Source organism: Pavona decussata, unplaced genomic scaffold (genome assembly GCF_977016875.1).
Source record: "Pavona decussata unplaced genomic scaffold, jaPavDecu1.1 SCAFFOLD_338, whole genome shotgun sequence".
NCBI classification, from domain to species: Eukaryota; Metazoa; Cnidaria; class Anthozoa; order Scleractinia; family Agariciidae; genus Pavona; species Pavona decussata.
In genome coordinates this window covers 338172-360399 of record NW_028145726.1, presented here as the reverse complement: position 1 = coordinate 360399, position 22228 = coordinate 338172, and the positions used below count along the sequence as shown (strand labels likewise).

General features: G+C 39.7%; 1 protein-coding gene, 1 long non-coding RNA gene and 1 pseudogene across 2 annotated transcripts; all 3 read right to left on the bottom strand.

Moving 5' to 3' along the window:
* Positions 1–2313: 2313 nt before the first annotated feature.
* LOC146453322 (bifunctional 3'-5' exonuclease/ATP-dependent helicase WRN-like) lies at positions 2314–9491 on the bottom strand (annotated as a pseudogene).
* A 3895-nt stretch (positions 9492–13386) lies between these two features.
* Positions 13387–16537, bottom strand: LOC146453321 (uncharacterized). Its single transcript, XM_085096759.1, has one exon. It carries the CDS (start codon positions 16416–16418, stop codon positions 13956–13958), a length of 2463 nt encoding a protein of 820 aa, XP_084952885.1. The 5' UTR covers positions 16419–16537; the 3' UTR covers positions 13387–13955.
* Positions 16538–16651: 114 nt separating this feature from the next.
* LOC146453320 (uncharacterized) lies at positions 16652–18103 on the bottom strand. Its single transcript, XR_014859528.1, has 3 exons — positions 17659–18103; positions 17479–17553; positions 16652–16973 (listed from the first exon to the last, which is right to left on the bottom strand). It is a non-coding gene; the product is annotated as an uncharacterized LOC146453320 (long non-coding RNA).
* Positions 18104–22228: the final 4125 nt, after the last annotated feature.

Here is a 22228-nt window from a genome sequence, read left to right as displayed (position 1 = left end):
CAAATTAAAGACGGTCACTTCGAGCGGAGCCCAAATTTTCGCCTGTCTTAATGTAAAGGATAAGGAAGCAATATTAGCAAAGTTATTGCTACGGCACGATAAGCCTAGGGTTTTCTCTTAGCGGTTAGCGAGCCCATTTTTAAGCAAAATCCCCTCCGAACGAATTGTCGTAATCAAAAACTGCGCAAAAATATCTTTGTTTTACTAGGTACCGTCAATAAGAAACCAGACTATCCCGACATGCGCAGAACGTATGCGTAGTAGTAAAGGAAGCAAATTAAGTCCTGTCGTTAGCAATCTCGTTCCTCGAGTCTTCGTTCCTTACTGCGCAGGCTTGACGAAACGAGCGACTCTCGAGAGTTCCGTTGGAGGATCAACTGTGATTGGTGCATATGAAAACAATAAAAATGACCGGAAGTTAAGAAGAACTTCAATATGGCGGACACTACGCCAAGAAAACTGGTGAAGTCTTCTATTGATTACAATGTGTGTAGATGCTGCAATTACAATGTGTTCGAACAAAAACATCCTATTGATCTTCGCGGACCAAAACCACGAAGGAATCTGTATATATTTTTTTCTTATTTTAGTTCTCCTACAGAGGCTTACGGGATTTAAATGTGACATCGCTGACGGGTTGCCTTCGTAAATATATGTCGGCCTTGCTATGACAAGATCCTCATGTTTAAAACATTCACTGAAATGTTTCAAAGATCGTACAGGCCCGCAAATGATCCCCGGACCGGAAATGATCCCCAAATTGAACCGCAAATGATCCCCGGACGGGAAATGATCCCCATATTGGACCGCAAATGATCCCCGATCGCCTCACCATAAATATTAAATGGAATGGACTCAAATTTGGACAGTAGGTTTAAATTTTGTACACTTCGCTTTATTTTCTTAATAATACCAGTCGTTACGGGGCGGAGTATTAAGCTATATACATATAAATTTCACAACTTTAAAAATTATAATGTAGCAGCTCAGTGCAACAGAACAATTTACTTTATATAAACTGGAACATACATGCCAGTTGTTCTCTCAGGTGTTTAGCCTGCGAACGCAGACGTATTTAGGGCTGTCGAGATTTTCTCCGCCGGAATTCTCTCGACCGCCGCCGAATACGTCTACGTTCGCAGGCTATCAGGTGTGTCGCCTGAGAACAATAAGTAATTGGGTGCGTCGCCTTTGCTTCGTGAGCCGGCTAACTCAGCTGATATATTTAATAGAAATTTCTTCAGAGGGAGATTTTGAACTCGGTCGTTCTTATCTCGGGTGTATCGCCAGTAAAGGACGAGCAATCGGGTGTGTCGCCTTTGCTTTGCCGTGTTTAATACTCGCTGAACATCGACGATCACTTTATTTTACTCCGGATTTTTCAATTGTTCAAAGGCTTTTGACTGAACCGGAAATAATCGACTGCACGCAGTTAGTGAATGTTGATTGCTGTGAACTTTTTACAATGGGATGGGTGAGACTCGTATTGCACCGAAAATGTGGTTTTAAACTATCAACAGCACTCCCGTAAACAATATGCCTCCTGTAGTGATCGAGGGAAAATTTGGATGGCAAAATCGGTCGCTAAGGAATGCGGTTCGCCATGCGGAGGGGGGCAATGGTCTTCTGTATGTCTATGCCGACGACAGAGTGTTTTGTAAAAAAAAAATAGAAAAAAGAAGTCTGGGAGTCCAACTAGCGGCAAAACGAAAACGAAAGACAAAATCAACATATTACGCGATAACGTATTGGACGACCGAGGCTTAAACGTTATGCTTAAGACTAAGATCCGATTAAGAACAAAGGCGACGATAGTGGGTGAGATTTGACCCCCATCTGAAGTGCATTGACCGATTCTCCTTTCTTTTTCGAAAAAAAATAAATAAAATAAAATAAAACTTGCGAAAGTCTTCACTTACCCGCTCTTTGATTTGGAAGAGTTTCGTACAATTCGTGCACATTTTAGGCATTTTAATGTTATAAGTACATCATATACATGTATGTTACAGTTTATGGGTAAGTTGTTCTGTTGTACTGTGCTGCTATATTATAATTTTTAAAGGTGAGAAATTTGCATGCAGATAGCTTAAAAATAACGAGTGGTGTTATTAAAAAAAAAGAATTCTATAAAGTTTAAATCCACTGTCCAAATTTGAGTCCATTCCATTCTATATTTATGGTAAGGCGATCGCGGATCATTTGCGGTCCAATATGGGGATCATTTCCCGTCCTGGGATCATTTGCGGTTCAATTTGGGGATCATTTTATGGTCCGGGGATCATTTGCGGGCCTGTACAGGTCCACAGTACAGCAAAAATCGGTCATTCGATTTAAGCGCTGCAAAAGTGAACGAGACAGCCATGACCAGGTAGTGACAGCCTGAACTTTGCAAGTTCTTCACAACTGAGTTTGGATTTTTGTTCAGAAGTCAGGCTGGAGCGAGGTTGGATTTCCTTTTCACGTGTTTGGGTAATTTCGTCCGTCGATGGAGGGTCCATCATAGATGCAACAGTGTAAAGTAAGCAGTCCTCACATTTGCAGAGCTTTTCATGATAGTCACAACAGCTATGTACTAGTTGATCTGAATTACACGGCAGCGGTGTAAGTCCAAAGTATCCCATGATCACCTCTCTTTTACACTTATCAGATTGTACATATTTTTGCATCACTGGGGACATATTTTTTCTGACTTTTAAAATGTCATAGGAATTATAAAACACGTGTGCCTTTGATGGAAGGCCATCTCTCCCAGCCCTTCCTGCCTCCCGGAAGTACTCCTCCATTGAACATGGTACACCTATGTGAATAATCTGTCTGATATCCTTCACATCCAATCCTACACCGAAGGCCACAGTGGCAAATATAACTCTGAGTTTAGTAGTTCCAAAGGTGAGGCCATAAATAATTCTTTCTTTTTCTCTAAGAGAGTTCTGTGCATGAACATATGTAAACAACCTGTTTTCTGCTTGGGTGGGGTACCAATGGGCTCATATTGCTCTTTTCCCATACATAGCTAAAAAATGCATAACATGACGAAATAGTTTCCAAATTGCCAAAAATCACAGTAAGTGGAAATTGCATTCTTTCTTTCTTTAATGCTTCCACGAGAGGACTCAAGATTGTATTAAATTTATCATCTTCTCTGTCTGGTCTGGGTGATGACGAAAAATTTAGATGTTTGGTCTGTCTGGGTAGGCAACAATTAAAACTGGGTTGAACATGCCCAGGTAGTCAATAATCTCTGTTCTGGCCTTTTCCGTTGCAGTGGCTGTAAGCCAAAGCCAAGGTACTCTTGGGAAGATGCTTCCCAGTGTGACAAGCTTTCCATAACAAGAAATACAACATTGGAAAAAAATTCCTCAATATTACCCGGTAAGAATTAAAGCTATAGTATAACTGTAATGCACGTTTTGTCAACATCATTGGACTTTCCAGAATTTATTAATTGGAAGGTCATTGCAAATTATATGACATGAGGCCCCTGCAACTTGAATGAAAGCTTCAGGCATGTCAAACTTTATTTCCATTGAAATCATTTTAGACACATTTAATTTAATTTAATTTAATTTAAAAAAAAATGTCTTGGCCAGATGGTAGTTTAAAATGTTAGCAGCTGCCTGTGTCCCAGGTATGGTTTTTACTGCAAATAAATCACCATTCGTCTGCATTAAAGTCATTTTGCAGACTGAAACTGAAAAGACAGAATATCACAAAACAATGGTCAAAAGAGATGTATTTATTTGTTTATCTATTTTTTTTGTTTGAGCTTTCACCGACCAAGAAAATACAATGGCGAGGGACACACGGCAGAGTGAGACTTCAATTAAAGTGTGCCCTTGAATAATTAGAATACGAATATAAAATTTACATATAAATCATTCCGTACTCCTTGTAAGGAAACAGTATGACTAAGGTGTAGTTTGATTACGGTAAGTATAATTAAGAAAGCAATATGAAGTCTGATAATAAAATTCACATGCATACCAGTCAACAACAAGATGTGCCTCGTCCACAACAATAGCATACATACGCCTTTGAAGTTCTGTCCATTTCAGGAGCTTCATAATTGCTTTGTTCTCATCAACTAGGGCTTCCGGGTGAGCAAAGATCAATTGAAAGTTCTTCAGGTTTTGCAGTGGCTCAGATAAACTAACTTGTTCTCCATCGTCGTCCTCTCCATCTAAAGCCACGCGATCGGCTTTAAGAATACACGCTTTCAAACCGCACTCTCTCACCTTAGTCACCTGGTCCCTTATAAGCGCATTAAGAGGTAATATAACTAATACAATTGAGTTAGTTTCTGTCGGTCTGAAGCCAGAATCCATGAAATCTGCGAAGGGTGGCATGATTTGGTAAACTAACGACTTGCCGAAACCGGTTGGCAGCACGGCTACGACATCTTTCTTCTCCACATTAACATTCCTTAGTATCTGCATTTGTTTATCCCTAAGACTAACATTTTCCCTTCCAAAATCTTCTAATGCAAAATGTACACCTTCTGCAACAGCTCGCCATGTTTTTTTTTATTTTCGTTTTGTTAGGCTTGCGCAATTCAACCGGAAGTCCGATATTTTCGAACTTCAAATCGGATCTTCCCAGGGTCGCTCGTTTCCCGACCGCTAGTCGAGGGGAACGAAGACTCTGTGTGAGAGCGTCTGTCGTCAGAGCCAGAGCTCGCCAGGTGTGCGATTGTTTCATACGTAGCTAGCTAATTTAACACGAGGTTTTGAGCTTTATGAGCCGGTTGCCATTTGGCCTGGCCTGGCTTGTCATCAGCCACTCTACAGAAACTTAAACTACAAGACGTTGCGAGCCCGACAAAGTTAATAGGCACATAGAAAGCGTTTTTTACAGTATCGGCGTTTGTACTAACATATATGCTGGGTTTAAAGTTTTGAGAACTTTTTTTTGTGCGCTTTTATTAGCGTTTTAAGGGTTTTCTCACGCTAAGAATTATGGGTAAATGTACCAGCGCCATCTTTTCCGTTGCTTTGGGCAAAAGTCCTTTGTTCATGAAATCTTGCGTGTCACAAACCTTCTCTTTAGCATATACAAGGAACGATATCACTGAATTACGAGGCGGTCTCATGATACGGAAAAGGACGAAAGCTTCCTCTCTTTTCTTCGGACATAAACCTCTCGTGCGTGCCATACTGCTTCTTTAGCCCGCATAGCTGGCGCCTCAATTTTTCATATGGTAACTGTTGGGGAAATTGCGAGAAGCTGACTCGATTGAAAAGAGAGAAAGCTTCGTATGCTTAGTACTCACCATGGACTTTTTGCGCGTCCCCGCCAGACTTTGCGCATTAATTAATCCAACTGCTCACTATACAGACCTTTGTCTATTCTTCTTTTTCCTTGCAACTTCGTTTAACAGTGATTCCCTTTAAAGCGTAACCTTATCTTACTAAGGGCAACAATTTACAATGTGGAGGGGGGAGGTTAATAGTTAATTTACTCGATTGAACTGATTCATTTCAGTCTGGTGTATAGGGTCAGAAGCGCCGGGGCTACTTGACTCCTAAACGCCAATTTTACAATGGCGTCATTTGGTTACAACTACAAATTCATTTTTTTGAATCCCAGTGGAGAGCAAAAAACAAACAAAAAAACAGAAGGATTCTGTCAGTTGTAGTCAAATGACGCCATAGTGAAAATGGCTTTCTCATGAGGGTGAGCAAGACAGAGTGTTTCCTGCTAAGTAAGCTTGGCCAGGCCCCTTGGCTGTTCCTTTATTTCAATTTGCCCATCGCAGTGATAGGCTCAATTTCCGGTGCTCGCTCGGATCCGATTTTTCTCCGCGGGTGAGCGCAGGCTCATTTCTCGAATAGATGCTGGTAATTGAGCCTATCACAATGGCTGTTTTAAAAGTGGGGCTCTTTTTACTCTTTGGCCAGCAGTTGGTTGCTTGGCGAGGTGTAGGTACTAAGTAGAGTTAATTGCTTGAGGACTCTGGATACGAGACTGAACGTGAGGTTGATAGGCCTGCAATACCTCAGATGAGCATGATTCAGACATCATTCTGTAAAATCTCCTCGCCTTAGATCGTACCCAATTTAAATTTCCAGGCTTTAATCTAGAAAGGATTTCTCAGAGTCCTTCGTTTCTTATTTCTTATCAAGTAGCCTCCAGCAAGGATGTTGAACTCTCATCCCTTCTCTTGCTCACGCTGCGCCTTCCCCCAAGCGATTTTTCAGTTTTTTGTGCTCCCCGTGAAAAACAAATATGAGCTTAACTTGTAGTCGGCTCTATAATCTACTCAAGTAGCATCTACTTTGGAGAAATATCAATTTTCCTTGAACGTTTTCTCCTCCTGTTAGCGTCTTATGTTATTTATTATTTAACTTAACGAGAATTAATTTTTCCACAAGGTAAGATTTGATTTATTCTCCATGGAAATTTGAACAGTTGTTGATGGAGCCGTAGAGAGCATAAGTGAAATGGCTTCTCTTTGGCGGTCTGTCAGTGATAGATTGCTTAGTCTGTTGAGGTCTGTAACCTCTTTAGGCATCCAAACAGAAAGGAGAAAAAAAAGATAATATGGCGAAGACTGAACAGGGAGAGAGGATTTTTTTCCGATTATATTCCGAATTCAAGATGCACGTGTAGTTTAATAACGCTTACAAGTATACTGACATTTACTTTGCCTTTGACTAACAGCTCTTTCTAATTTAGACCTGAAGTCTTCTTTACTTAGACAAGTTAAGTCGGCCCTTTTATTGTCGACATTGTTTTCTCGAAGTTTAGGTCAGCTGGCCGGTGTCTACAGTCAATCTAAGATGTTTTTAATCCTTATAAAAATGCTTGTTTTGATCAAGCAGGAGTACTGTTATGTTTCCTCCTCTCAGAATAGCAGTTGTTTCATAAGCCCTTGAATACAGCTGACAATGTTAGCTCTTGCCATATTAGACTTTACTCCTGCAGTTATTCACAGACAATTGCAGACAATTATTAGTAGGGGAACTCGTTTGTCGGCGGAAAAGAATGGAGATGCTTATCGTCTCGCTTATGGGTGAAAATTTCCCATTTTGGGATCACTTTGGTCGTTCAGAACGGAATGCTGATGTTTTCAGTCATCCAGGTATCTCTTAGTGTCGAGCGCCAGCAAAGATTTCTTTTCATTTTATCGTCTTCAAAAATGCGCATCATTTATACAATCATTTTTTAGGGGTTGAGTAAAGCTTGAACCACGCCCAGATTATTTTCTCCCTCAAGGGTGTAACTTGCATTAAAAAAACCATGAACGATCAATCTTGCACAGCGTGGGATCAAACAAGATCGTGATCAGTAAAAATCTACTAAAATAGAAAAGAAAGTTAAAAGTACTACTGCAAGGACTGATCAAACAGCATGAAAAGACTTGAGTGTAAGATATTTCGACTGGCCAATACCAGTCTTCATCAGGTTTATTAGGAGAACTCAGAAATTCACAGAATATATATGTTGTAAAATAATAAGCGGAAGTACATACGATTTGACGTAGCATGGTGTGGTAAGGTAAGCAAATTGTTGTACTATATATAGTAGCAGGTTATAGCCCGTCACGTTTGTTAATGCCTAGCGGCTCAAGTGCGGCCGGCTGGTGAAGAATGGTATTGGCCAGTCAAATTATCGTACACTCAAGCCATTTCACGTCGTTTGATCAGTCCTAGCAGTAGTCCTTTTGACTTTCTTTTCACATTTTCTGACGAGCATTCGGGGCAATTTGTTCATCCTTCACAAAGTCCTAGTGAATGACAAACAAACTGAATGATAAAAACAAATAAAGAGTATAGAGTGTTTTCTAATTGAGTGTCGTAAAACCAAAACCAAAGTTATTATTCTGGCCAATCACAACAGATGTAAACAACACAACGAGCCAATCAGAATTCGAAGCAAATACATGTAACTGGCGCCAAGTGCGGGAAAACGCGTGCGGCAAAACATTGGCTTTGGTTTAGATTCCCATTGTTTGAGACAGTGGTTCGAGTTTTGCTTACCAATCGCTGAGCGTAGTAATGCAAAACCAAAGGAAACACGAAATTACTTTCGACACTCAATTGAAAATCGCTCTGATCATTTTGCAGAACTGATTTATCAGCAAATTCCTCAGACTCCCTGTTTTAGTTTATACCCGAAAAGGTACAAAGATATCACTTTTCTATCTCACATTTCAACTTTATTTCATGTAGATCACATTTCCAACTTTCCAAATTCAATTTGATCTGGAATCTGAGGGACACAGGTTTGTCAGTCCTATGAGACTGTCGAGTGAAGAAAGGAAAGAAGAAAAGTTCCAGTTTAACCTATCTATTTGGCCTTCTTGGCTGTGAATATCATTATTGTTTTATAGAGTAATATTTCTCTCCTATATCACAATTTTTAGACTAAATTGATTGCGTGGGCTATTTTGTTTGATCACGTGACATCGCAATGATACGACGCGTAATACAAATTTATTGACAAAATAACAAGATTATATAAATATTTCTTTGCTCACTTTCAATGAATAAAAATAGAAAGAAAAGAAAAGAAAAGATCTTCATATTTTGGTGAGTATTCCTGCGAAAGCATGTTTTGATTTTTTTTTTCAATCTTCCCTTTTTACGGGCATTAGCTCAAGAAACGCCGCCATTTTGGCTCACGACCGAGGTTTAAGGAGCATGGGTCTCGTCGCTGCCTTGACGTCACTTCGAGGACACAAAAACTGACTTCGAACTCTTCACTTGCTTCTTTTAGAAAGTTAGATCAATAGTGGCCCGAAATATGCCGGGCAGATGTGTCATAGGAGATTGCAGTAACATTAGAAACTTGCAGGATGGAATAGCGCTTCGTACAATGCGTTTTTACGGCGATGAGCGGGCAGAGGCGAAGAAACGAACGAAGAAAGAGGTGGGTTAAGTTTGTTAGACAGTTGGCTCGGCAGTCGCGTTTGGAGTGTAAAGAATGAGTAATATTTAAAGAACGAGAAAAGTTTATAATTTAGTGATTTGACCGCTCGCCAGTCGTGGCGTGAGTTCAAAGAAGGAGTAAGGTTTATAATTTACTGGCTCGCCAGTCGCAATCAGAGTTTAAAGAAAGAGTTAAAGCGAGACAGCTTCGGGGTTGCCGCTCTCCCAACAGTACATACTTCTGCGAAAGCAGGCAATAAACGACCGCTGATTGATCAACAACCTTTGCATTTGGTGTAACGAAGCGACGCCACAATTTCCACACTTGCATCTAAAGTACAGTGACGTTATGTTGGCGGATAAATAATTTGACGTATAAGCGTGAGAAGAAAGCATGCCAATACGTATAATATTTTAAAAAATGCATGACCAAAGCAGGTGCGAAAACAATGTAAACACTCAGGTGAATCTTATCATTTCTTAACTTCTGTATTGCATGACCTGTAATCGATCCTTTAGAATACTTTCGAGGTCTTTGTTGGCCTTCATTCTCTCTTGGTATCTCGCTGTCCATTCTACATCCACCAGTTGGCCGTCAGCAAAAACCTTCAGCTTCGTCATCGCTGGAATCACGTACTCGAGGTTTTTGGTAATCTCTATTGTGATAAGTGGGATTATTCTTGTTCGGCTTCCATTTCGCATACAGCAATAACATAAATTCCTGAGTCTTTTTGATCCGAGTTCGTCTCCAAATCCGATGATGTGCAATACATTGTAAAATAGAATTCTGATGGCTATCGAGCCAACAAAGGGGACTAATGTGACGCATGCGCTGACGCCACCAGCAAACTAGTCAAAATGGTAAAAGTTTAACGGGAAAATTTCCGTTAGCTGCGTGGCACTTGTACTTATAAAAAGGGAAAGGTAAAATATAGTTCTCGAAGACGAGTGTTCAGTGCCAATATGTAGAAATTATTCCAGACGTTTCGGGCTTAGCCCTTCATCAGTGGAAAACGTAAATCTTTTTCCACTGATGAAGGGCTAAGCCCGAAACGTCTGGAATAATTTCTACATATTGGCACTGAACACTCGTCTTCGAGAACTATATTTTACCTTTCCCTTTTTATTTAGTCAAAATGGTATTCCAACGGACTTAGAACGCAGGAATATGGCTGTGTCGTCGCCATTGCGCGTATTTTTTCAACAAGTTTTAAATGGTGTTTTCTGAGCTAAGGGCGAAAGTATTGAAAGAAGATGGACTGGTGTCTGAAAAACTAATGCAAGGCTTCTACGTTCATAAGTCCGTTTCTTCGGAGAAAGGTAAACAAGCTTGTGAACTGAAGATCAAGAAACGTGGTGGTCTCGGAGAACTTCACGAATTGTGAGGAGCAGCAAAAGATTTTCCTTCTCAGCTGAGTGTACGTTTGTTTTTGAAGATGTAGTTGACAAGAATGATTGCTGTTATGGAATAAACTATTTGGAACCAGGACTTACATTTGGATTTGTGTCTTCATTACAAGAATATTACGGTCTCGAAATGTATGAAATGCAAATTTGCGAATCAGATGCGATTCAGAAATGGTATGCCACTCGTAAATGGGCTGTAATCATCACCCTGGTGTCACAGCTTAAAGTTAGTCTGTGAAATGAATCGAGGTTAGTGACAATGTATTCTGGTGTGAATTTACTTTGTCTTCTCGGTCTAACTAGATGCAATCTACCCGAACGCGAGAACCTTTCTCAAAATCGACAAGTGAGTTATTTCGTTTTTTTATAAATAAAAAACTTTTGGTTTAGCTGTGCAAGACTTTTGTCTTGAACCGTGGTCCACGGAACGCAGTTTAACTGAACAAAGATTATGAGCCATAGATAGGATCTGCCGAGAAACATTACCATCTAAAGTGGCATAGCTCATACCGAGAGCTCATGTTCTCTACTCGTCTGGGCAGAAAAGTGGTTTAGTTTAGCCACCAAGCCATGTTTGTTTTTCTACCATCGTATCCGTAAATTAACTTTATTTTGGCCCTCGAAAGCCCCTGTATTGTAAATATGTAATTTTGAAGTTCGATGAAGTAGTCTTTTTGTCCACTTTCTCTGAAATGTAAACAATAATGACCTTTGTCTTACGCGCAGCTAAAATTTTCGTTCCCGAAAAAGATAATATCTCGCCACTGTCTGGGTTAAAAATGGTCAAATCTCAATAACAAAGGTGTGGTCCAGGGATCGCTTTAAATGGCAAAGGGAAATATTTGCCATGAATCTATCTCCTTCGAAAGCTTATTCTTTAAAGTGGCAAGGCGTGCGAAGTATTGTATCAAAGTGATGTATTGTTTGGCCACAAATTATGCACTTGAGAATTGAATCATCGAACAGACACGAGCTCTGACATTGTCAACAAATCCTACTTCGTCCCTTTATACTATCAACGCAATTAAGAAACTAAACAGCGCTCGCAGTCGATAACAAAACTGGATTTAGCAATACAAAATGTTTTATTTCTGAATAATTAGCCTGAATTTCCTTTAGCTTTACATGTATTATAATTAATTGGATCCAATATACACAACAAGAAATCTCTACCAGAAATTTCTGTTTAATCCATCTAAAATATATTACACGTTTCCATATGTCAATGTTTATTCACAAGATATATTGCTAAATTAATAGATAATTTTACATTTTCATATTTACAATTTGTACAATGAAATTAAATTCTCATCAGTTATCTGTCCATTGCATGGTCTCACTAATTTACAATAAATTATTGTGTAGATAAAAAGCACAGTGAGTGCAACTTATTTACATTTGTACAGTTTTGACTGTTTTAAAAACTTTAAAATTTTAATATACAGTCATGCACCTGACAGTATCAAATGGGCACATCTGCTTTTATTTCAAGAATAAATAGTAGTATAATGTTGTACAAGTGCTACCTTGTACATAATGATTGAAAAATGACAATATTTCATTGCGGCAATTGCAACTTAATTACAAGCTTTGACCCAATTTGCCATATTTGAGCAACAACTTGCAACTGTTTGATTTTAAACCTTTACACCTGAAACCATGCCCCTAGCCTGTTTGGTGTAAAATCAGTTAAATGAAACAGCTGTTCTGCTGTTTGCTTGAATTTATACATTCGCCTTATTCGCCATAGCTTAAATGCGGCATATAAATTAGACATTATAAAATGGGATACTTTTGCATGTGATTTGGATCCTATACTCTACAAATGCCGTGTCAAAACATTACTTTTTTATCTTGCACCTGGCTAGAGCAGTTTTCTCAGGGTTGTATGCTTTTAGCCAGAATTTGAAAAGTGGGCATTCTGGAGGACACTTGCCTCATAAAATGTTTAAAGTCTAGGTAAGATTTTCATGAATGGGCAATACCCTTCATGCTAAAAGATTTTCTGGTTGCCTTGACTTGCCATTAGCTTCATAAAATATTTTTGTCTCAATAATAATAATTATTTAAACATTTATTAGCCAATAATGTTGGCCATAATAGAAATGTTCACAAAAGAATAATATTAATTCCAAGTTATTGGCAAAGGTGGGCCTGGACTTGTCTTGGATGTTCAGTGAATTGAGGGTTTTTTATTTTTACCCTGGCTCCTGACTGAAATTAGGTGCAAGTTGAAAGGTTAACTTTTTGTACACTGTACACAGCCACATGACAGGTTCAGGAGTATTAAAGGTGAATTAAAAATGATACTTGTTCTTAATACACAGAAAGACATTTCTGGGACGACTAATAAATATAGATAAATAAATTATATTTTTCCTGAACTGCTGAAAATTTGAAACAATTAAAAGAAACACCAGAAAGCAACAAAAACCTGCAAGCAATATTTTTGTCTTTACAGAGGATAAAACCCTTGGGGAAAGAATGAGAACCAACAATAAACTCAACCCACACACGGTGGTTCATCCGGGAATCAAATCCAGGCAACATAATTTAGTGGGAGGCAAGCACTGTCATCACTGTGCCAAACCTGCTTGGTGTGCTCAACATGATAAAAATCTGTTCCTTACAGCAGATTTTTATGAATTTATTTTGACTAATTGAGTGTCAAAATACACATAGAGTCATGTAACCCAGCCTTAAGGGTTTGCCAGCTAATGATATTAAACATTGAGCTCAGCCAGTTGCATGCTGTGTGAACCTTAATGCTGTACTTACAAACTCACTTTGGATGACATCTGAAACAATGTAACAAAATAATTTATTGATTAATGTTGAAAATAATTTGCAAAACAAGGAATATAATCATGACAAGTAATTCAACGAACTAAGGGACCGGTCATTACATGTGTAGGAAAAAATTAATCGAAAGATAAAGATAAACACTTCTGCCACAAACCCCCTCTTTAGGCCTAAAAATGGCAAGTGCCCCCCTCTTAATTCAATATCTATTGATGACCCTCCCCCTCCCCCTCCATATATAGTGACTGGTCCCTATTTATCATTTTGCAACTTACTAAAATTTATAAAAATAAATATTATTATAAAAGAGAGATTTGCAAGAATGAAGTATGATAGAAGAATGAAGCAAGAAAGATGAATGATTACTGTAGTGAAAGGAAAAGAGAAAAGGAGGGTGGCAAAGGGGGTACCAAGCACACATCAGAGACACGCGTCATGTAAATAAGGGATGATAATCCAACCAGCTTTCAAGAAATGCACCACAGAGGAGTAAAAATTATTCTGTCAAGTGTATCTGTACAGGTAGTCCAAGTTTGTAATAGGAGCACCTGTATTTACAGAACAGTGCAGGATATGAGTATTTGTATGAAAATAGCTATAATCGCTCTAAATTTGGAGGAAAAACCACACAGGAGACAACAAATACACAAGAGGAAAAGGTAACATTCATGTATCAGAGATCATGCATCATGTTGTGATGTCAGATCCTACATTGGGCAGTTAATTTGGGCACAATTACGCATCACGCAGCTAATTTGGGGCTGATCACTTGTCCCGCAGAACCCCTTTGCCACCCTCGAAAAGGAGAAATTATAGTATTTAAGAGGAAATTTGCTTGAAAAAAAAATTGGTACCCTGTTGCACATTTTAGTTTGCTCAGCACAACTCAACAATAGTCATGTCAAATGGGGTGGAATTATAGGCCCAGTCTCTTCTTGCCATGAATTCAATGTACAGAGCCATCTCATGTAATTTGTGAGGACCTGCAGAAGCAATAATTGCACCAACATTACCGTGCATGTGACTTTCCATGAGTACCGACTCACCACATCTACCTACAAGCAAGAGCATCGTTTTATCAGGTGGTAAGATTATCACTGCTGCAAGCTTTGAATGTTGAGGTCTTGCAGCAAGATGTTGAAGTTCACCTGCAAAAGAAGTAAAATTGTTGAATTGATATTCATCCCCACATTTCACAACCCCTGAAAAACCAAGTTGAGGATGATTAATAATTTCAGGTGCACTGTAAGTGGCTTGCGGGTTACCAATCCCATTGTAGGAATGGTTGCCATAAATCATAAGTTGTTTAAACATGCTGACAAATTCCAAAGGCAAACTGTGAGGAGAAGGCAGACTCCAGTTTGTTGAAGGCATAAGAAAATTGACAGCCCCATACACAGAAATGATGGTACATGCGTTGCTACCCATTTGCCCAGGGGTTACAGTTGATTGTGAAAAAGAAATCAGCCACTCGGTCACATCTGGATTTATCTGTGTTTCCCTGACAACTGGTCCCTGTGGAAGAGAAGAGATGGGTGGATTAATGCCTATTTGTGACTGTCTTGAACACCAAGCACATTGACAAGGCAAAATACGCCCATGTCTGGTGCACGACTGAGAAGGGCAAACGGGGCACTTACCAACTGCTCGCTGTGACACTGGTCTCTGATGGCCTTGCTTGAGATGACCACAGGTACTGCAGTGGGGAGGCCTTCTCTGAGGCGATGGACATGATGGTGTTGATGGCACATTGGCCCTGGATGGGGCCAAAGGCTGCGCAGGTGGTGATGCAACAGAAAGAGACATTACCTGGCGTGTCAAGTTCTGAACAACTTCATCAACATTTCCATCCACTGTACTCGTCAGAGGCTCATCATCATCGCCACCTGACCCTGTCGAGTTGTCAATCCCTTCACTGGGACCATCAGTTGCAGTGGCATCCTGCTGTTGACGAACAGATTGGTTAGCTGTATTAGCTAAGGATGTCAATGCTGTTACAATTCCTTCTCTACAAATGGGACAAACATCAACAACAGTTAAACAACATAAATGAAAAGAATGCCAACACCCTTCAAAAACCTTCCATGGGGTGTTGGTAGAAATGGTGCAGCCTGACTTGTCGCATCTTCTTCCCTGATCTGGACATGGCTGGAATTGAAAGCCAAGGGGAAGGTAGTCACTCTTGATGGAAGCATCTCCAAACAAAGCTGGTGCACACCACAATGAAAGATTCCTCCTTTGCCCTGGTGCCCGTGGCAGGGGATGGGCTGCTCCTGGTGAATTTGCAATTGAACTTAAAATGGTAACAATGGTGCTTGCAACCCTGGAAAATAAATTAACAAGTTGACGCCGGCTAAAAATATAATTCTTGGAAGGGGTAAAGGCAGCACGGAAGTTTGCTTGCCTATCCCCTGATGCAAAAATGGAAAACAATTTCTGTTGGAGTTGATCAACACTGTCTGATGGATTTGTTGATTTCCTTGCAAGGCTGTGAACAAACTCAACAAAATACTCATCAATGACACTGAGAGAACCTGAAAAGAAATTGTAAACATCTCTGCATCCATTAGTTTGCCAGAAAAGAATGTTACTGAGCCAAAACAATGGTGCCTTGTTATAATTCTTCCTGTGAAAGCAGAAAAACATGATCCAAAGTCTAAAAACTGAAAAGTAATAATCATCAAGACAGTTCAGCTTAAACAGAATACTATAGCTACAAAGTGTCAAAGGAATGTAATTGTCTAACAGATTAATTAAAATGCCATACTGGACATCTTTGACCTGTGAAAAAACAGATTTAACAACAGTTCTGATTAGTGTCCATCCCCCATAAACCAACTCCAACACAAACTGTATGCGCCAAGGTTTTGGCTTGTCAGCCAGTTTCCTGCCAGGGAAAACAGATTCATACACAAGACGCATAAATGGCATGTAGCCAACAACAATATCCTCATCAGCATTAAGGTCCACATGCAAGGGACCTAAGGTGGGAATGACTGAGCTGAGTGGGTGACGGCAGGAACCTGGGGGAAAATTGCTTGCAGTTGTTGCTTGACTGGCTTTCTGGTAAACTATTTGCCTTGGAAAAAATTGGCCAGGCCAGTCAGCTGGCATTAAAACAATAAACTTAGAGAGATATTCCCTCATGTTAGTGTCTAAAACTATATTAAAAGCATCCTCATAATTTTGCTTACTTTTTAAATCTAACTTCACAAAATCAATTAAATAAACATCCTTAAAAGATCGTAAAGAACAAGAACTAGCACCTTGATAGTCATGGGGTTCCATTTGGTGTCTACCCATGACTGGATCAAAGGCAACAGAGGTAAATTCTGGCATTGAAGAGGCAAATGAAAAAGTACACACTTGACTAAAAAACTGAACTGAACATAACTTATTTACAAGAAGATCAATATCAATGCCATAAGGGTTATGAACTAAATTAACAGAACTAAAAGGAATGGCAGGACTTCTTTTACAATTTTGATGATGATAGTACACATGTGATCCACTTTGCTGGTCCCCTGATCTTGTGGTCTCCTGATGCAAAATTGTAAACTTCTTGTCGTTGCGTTTCAATTCCACATTGAGACAAATTACAAAATGAAAGAAATAAACCATTGTCCTCTTGAAAAAAATTACACTTTTGAGAATAACCAAAACATAACTGATACAAAATAACTACTGTGCGTTTACGATTTAAAAGATTTCTATCCCCAGTATGGCGAGAAGAGGTCATGCAGTTGAAAATAAAATTGAAAACATTAGCTGCCCCGGCGAGTAAACAAAACTGGAAAAATTCATCAGGCTCGTAAATCGGGGGATTCTTGTTTTTTCCACAGTGGTCCTGCAGGGCTCCTTGTAAAGACCTGATTTCTTGTGTGAATTTTTGGCCTAAAAGTACAGAAAAAAGGAACCAAATCAAGTAGTGTGACTTACAAATGTTTTAATTTTCATGTTAGTATTCTCTAAACAATATGTTTTACTTGCAGTCAAGATGCAATGACTACAGAAAAATTAACAAAAAAAACACCTAAAATTATTATTATAATTATCATTATAATTACCTTGAATGCCTTGAACTAGTAGTCTAACCACATAAATGACAACAAATTTTACTTGTTTGGTTTTAAAAACCCTTTTTCAAAGTTTTTAGATCATTTAGTCCTGAGGACCACCAGTTTGTTAGTCTGTTTTTTTTTTCAATTTTATTTTTGTAGTGTTTTTAAAGTCATGGGAAGTTGTAAGCTTATGCTTAGCTATAACGCATAGCTAGAATAATATCACCACAAAATTATCATCGTTCAAAACAATTATAAATTGCAATAAAATTTAAGCTTTTTTCACTGTTTATAATAAGTTTATTTCAATGATAAAAAAAACCCTTTCAAAACCGTACCGGTAACTCGAAGAAACTCTCTGTCAGCTGTACATGTAGACGCTGGTGACAGCAACTCGGCCTCTGGTAACGTTTCTGTAATTTACAAACATAAAATTGGAATTTGACTTAAATTTAACATATCTCTCTTTGAATAAAAACAAAAGAATTGAACAGAATGTCGACGTTTTTCTCAAATACCTGTTTCAGATGCGAGGGCTCCATGGGCAGCTACTGCGTCCTCGACCACCTTCACCGACTCTCTCTTCACTTTGTTGTAGCATTTTCTGCACAAAAAAGCACCTTCCCATCCGATAAACCTTGATTTTGACCTTGTCCTTGTGCATTTAGCGCATTTGTTGCGAAACATTTTCAAGTTTTACCCGAAAGAAAATTTGTGTTTTCTCCAAAAAAAAAAAAAAAAATTCCCGCCTCTTAGACACCCACTGCAAAAACCTTTTCCCGCCATTTGAGATTTAAAAACCACCTAAAATTGCTACAAAGTTTAGAACGAACGATCGAACAAGGACGAGAAGAAACCTTCCCTTTGGCAGCCATCTTGTTTATTTATCTCATTTTTGGCGCGCTGCCACGGCCGGGAGACTGAACACAAGAAAAGCGAACAGCCAATCAGACAAAAGTCCCTTTTGTTTATCGAGCCCGTATCGAAAACGAAATTTGTTACAGAAAATCTTAAACAAGATGCCTGCTACACTGGCATTACGCGTGATGCTGGGGCTGATTCATTTATTCCAACTGTATGTTTCACAGATTTATAAAACAATCTTTGCTAATGGAATAGTTTGAGTCACGAAGATCGCGTTACGTTGTTTCCCTTGTGTTAGGTTTCAAGGGAAATTGCGGGAATTCCATTGCGATAACGTAAGGTTCTCAATGACCTCTTTTCTGTCTGCAATCGTGGTTTAAGACTGTCAAAGAAAGCACGATTCCTTCGCCAGGAACTCTCCAATTTCCACCATTCTAGATGTCGAGTGCTTCTTAGAAGTTATTCTTTCGATTTACCGCTTCAAAATGGTGAAATTTCCGTTTGAAAACGGCACAATTGAGTCCAGAACATGTTAAAAATATGGCGACACAAGTTTAATCCAGTGTTAATTAAGTGTGCTTTGACGTCACACAGGTAGGGGTGAGTGGGTCTCCTCCCTCGCAATATGAGCGACAAGAATGGATTTTGATTGGCCTGCTTTTGTTGAAGACAATCAGGACAATACATCCCGAGTAGGAGAGGGGAGAGTTTAATGAATAAACAAGATGCCTGCTATACTGGCATTGCGCGTGATGCTGGGGCTGATTCATTTATTCCAACTGTATGCTTCGCCGATTGATAAAACTATCCTTGCTAATGGAATAGTTTGAGTCACGACGATCGCGTTACGTTGTTTCCCTTGCGTTACGCTACTCAGGGTTTCAAGGGAAATTGCGGGAATTCCATTGCGATAACGTAAGCTTCTCAATGACCTCTTTTCAGTCTCGCGTCGTGGTCTAAGACTGTCAAACAAAGCACGATTCCTTCGCCATGAACTCACCAATTTCCACCGTTTTAAATGTGGAGTGCCTCTAAGAAGTTATTCTTTCGATTTGCCGCTTCAAAATGGTGAAATTGCTGTTTGAAAACGGCACACTTGAGTCCAGAATATGTTATAAAAAATATGGCGCCACAATTTAATGCAGTTTTAATGAAGAAATCAAATGATGCGTTGACGTCACACAGGTAAGGGTGAGTGGGTCCCCTCCCTAGCGATATAAGCGACTAAAATGGATTTTGATTGGCCTGCTGTTGTTGAAGACAATCAGAACAATACGTCCCGAGTAGGAGAGGGGAGAGTTTAATGAATAAATTAATGTACCGATTTGTAGCTACGAGGAAGAAAAAAAAAAAAAAAAAAAGAAATCGACCCGTTTTTAGACACGGTATGCCCCTTCAGGGCATCCCGCGTAATTAATGTACCGATTTGTAGCTACGAGGAAGAAAAAAAAAAAGAAATCGACCCGTTTTTAGACACGGTATGCCCCTTCAGGGCATCCCGCGTAATAAAGGGATCACTTCAGGGCCGAGCTTGATCAAATCAGGTTGTCAAGGTGAAGACTTATGTGAATATCCACTTTAACCCTACGGGTGTACCAATGTGGTTCTAGGTCAACAAACTTAACCTCATCCTAGAGAGGATAGTGGCCCGTCGCATCGCTGTGTTCTGAAACGGCGGAGGATTGGGTTCGAGTAAGCCGTATAATCCATTCATGCATAGATATTTTTGTCTCTCCAATATAGACCTTGCCACACTAGCAGGGAATCTTGTAGACTACTCCGTCTTGTTTTGCAGGATCAACGGTGTCCTTAGGTCGCACCAGGTGTGATCTAAGTGTTGTGTCAGGCGATTTACTAAGAGCCTCTGATAACCCTTTGACGTATGGTAGCACCTCAGTAGATTTAATTTCAGGAGATGGTTCTTTTGTAGCTGTTTGTTTCTTTGTTTTCGTTATGTTTTTTACAAACGAAAATGGATTACCGTTAGAACAAGAACTGATGAGAGGTGTTTCTTTTCTTAAGAGATTACTAATGGTTGAGTTATGAGGTGTTTCGATCTATCGTAAAGGCACTTGACAATGCTATGTTTTGCAGATTGTGGGTGGCGTGATTTATACGCTAGGCACTGATCAGTGTGTGTAGGCTTTCTGTACACTAGTAGAGAGGTAGCCAGCCGAATCTCTAGTTACCAACGTGTCAAGAAAGGGAATTGTGTTGTTATATGAAAGGATCAAAGTAAGTAAACCTGTGAACATATCGTCCACAGGCGAGGACTCGAACCTCGGTCACGTGCATTCAAGGCAAAAGCAATAACCGCTACACCATAGGCAAACCAAGAGTAGAAGCGGGGAAATAGCACAGCTTATTCGTATTACATAGTTCGCTTCTATTGCGTGTTCGCATGTAGTTGAAGTCCTAACCAGCGACCCATATTTTAACATAGTACGTTAGATCTTGCTTTTACACGTTTGCATGCTCGCTGGGAATGTCTACCCACTACAGAACACCAATCTCGGTCATCGGCTTGTGATATGCGGTTTATACGCCTGAAGAATCGCGGGTGAAGTCTGTTGGGCCGCGTCTCATGTGTTGTTTCGGTTGATTCACTGCTGTGACACAGTGCGTTGAGGGGACAGTCACCTTAGCGTACTCCGTCAATCGGTTGTTACGCTACACTCTTTTTTCAGCCTGGTCACGACAAACTCAGCATCCGCTTTGCTGTTATCTACCTCAGCCTCAGCGTATTGGTAATGGTTGACCTAGGATAGCGAACGTGCCAACAAACTAAAGGGTGTGGCTATCGATCGAGATGGATGGAGAGGAGTTAGTATCCCTGACATGTCACCTTTAGTCCAAATCAGGAACGTTCATTAATTACTGATCAAGGCGGACAGCTGGAATACTGGTTGGAGTACTACCTCGAGCTAAAGGCCACTCAGAACGAGTTGGCAAGAGTTGCGCAGCTACCCTTCCAGTATTGCCAATCATGAAGAGGGTGGACACCCCACTCGATGCTGCAAGAGCTAAGCCGAAAGCCATCGACTGCCTCAACTGCGGGAAAGTCCTTAGCTGTGATGACATCTAGTTGTAGTAGGTTTCAAGTGAGAAAATGTAGGGGAGCCTTGAAGAATCACAGTTAATTAGAGATGTTAGAGTCTGCTTCCTAGTACGCCGTAGAGTTATCATTCGACGCGGTCGATTAAGAACTGGTATCGCTCTATCATCACTCTGTAGCCGTTTAGACCTTCCAGCTCGTTTTCCACGGTACTGCTGTAATGAATTCACTTTCAAATGACTTAAAAGTTGTGGAGATAGCTTCCATCTGTTAGATCCTAAGCAAATAGAGAATAATTCATCCCTTGAATAAACTACCATCCGTCACTCGACCTTTGGTCTTCAAAGAAGAATCTACTTGTGGTCCCTGCGTTTAACACAAATAGTTATGGCCGTCGTGCCTTTTCTGTTGTTGCGCCACTTCTTTGGAACAGTCTTTCTCAGCATATTAGAGATGATAGATCACTTGACATTTTTAAAAGACGGCTTAAAACTGCCATTTTTGTAAGCGCTTTTTAGGTTCATGTAATGATTTTTGGTGTTTTATAATCTACCTATTTTTAATTATTTTTAACTAATTTTAACTTTGACTTTGTAACTAGCGCCTTTGGACCCATGGAAAAGGGCGCTCTATAAATATCTTATTATTATTATTATTATTATTATTATTATTGTTATTATCATCATCATCATCATCATCATCATCATCATCATCATTATCATTATCATTATTATTATTATTATTATTATTATTATTATTATTATTATTATTATTATTATTATTATTATTATTATTATTACAACCTAGTTAAAGTCCTGAACAACGATAAGAGGCACTGCTGCAGCCGCTGAATGAAATGCTCTTCCGGTACTTGGAGAAGAGACACGTTTCAGAAGATTTAAGCGTCGCCAACATCGTCACTGTATGAGAAGAAGGGGAATGACAGCGACAGTAACAGCTACCGTTGCCTCGTCCTCTTCGCCGTTGTGGGCAACGTCTTTGTTCGCGTCATGGGTTCACCGTCGTTTTCTTCCAAGCAACCGATATTATTCTGCCAATTTCTCTTGAGGCAACCAAACAACAGCTGCTTGCTTTGAAGGAGAACATATGCGTGTTCACTTAGCTAAACCCGAGCCCGAGGTAACATAGCACCACCCAAATATTCATGG

Bases quoted from the DNA above. Each gene is read 5' to 3' on its own strand.
- LOC146453321 (XM_085096759.1), bottom strand. From the start codon at position 16,418: ATGCCAGAATTTACCTCTGTTGCCTTTGATCCAGTCATGGGTAGACAC.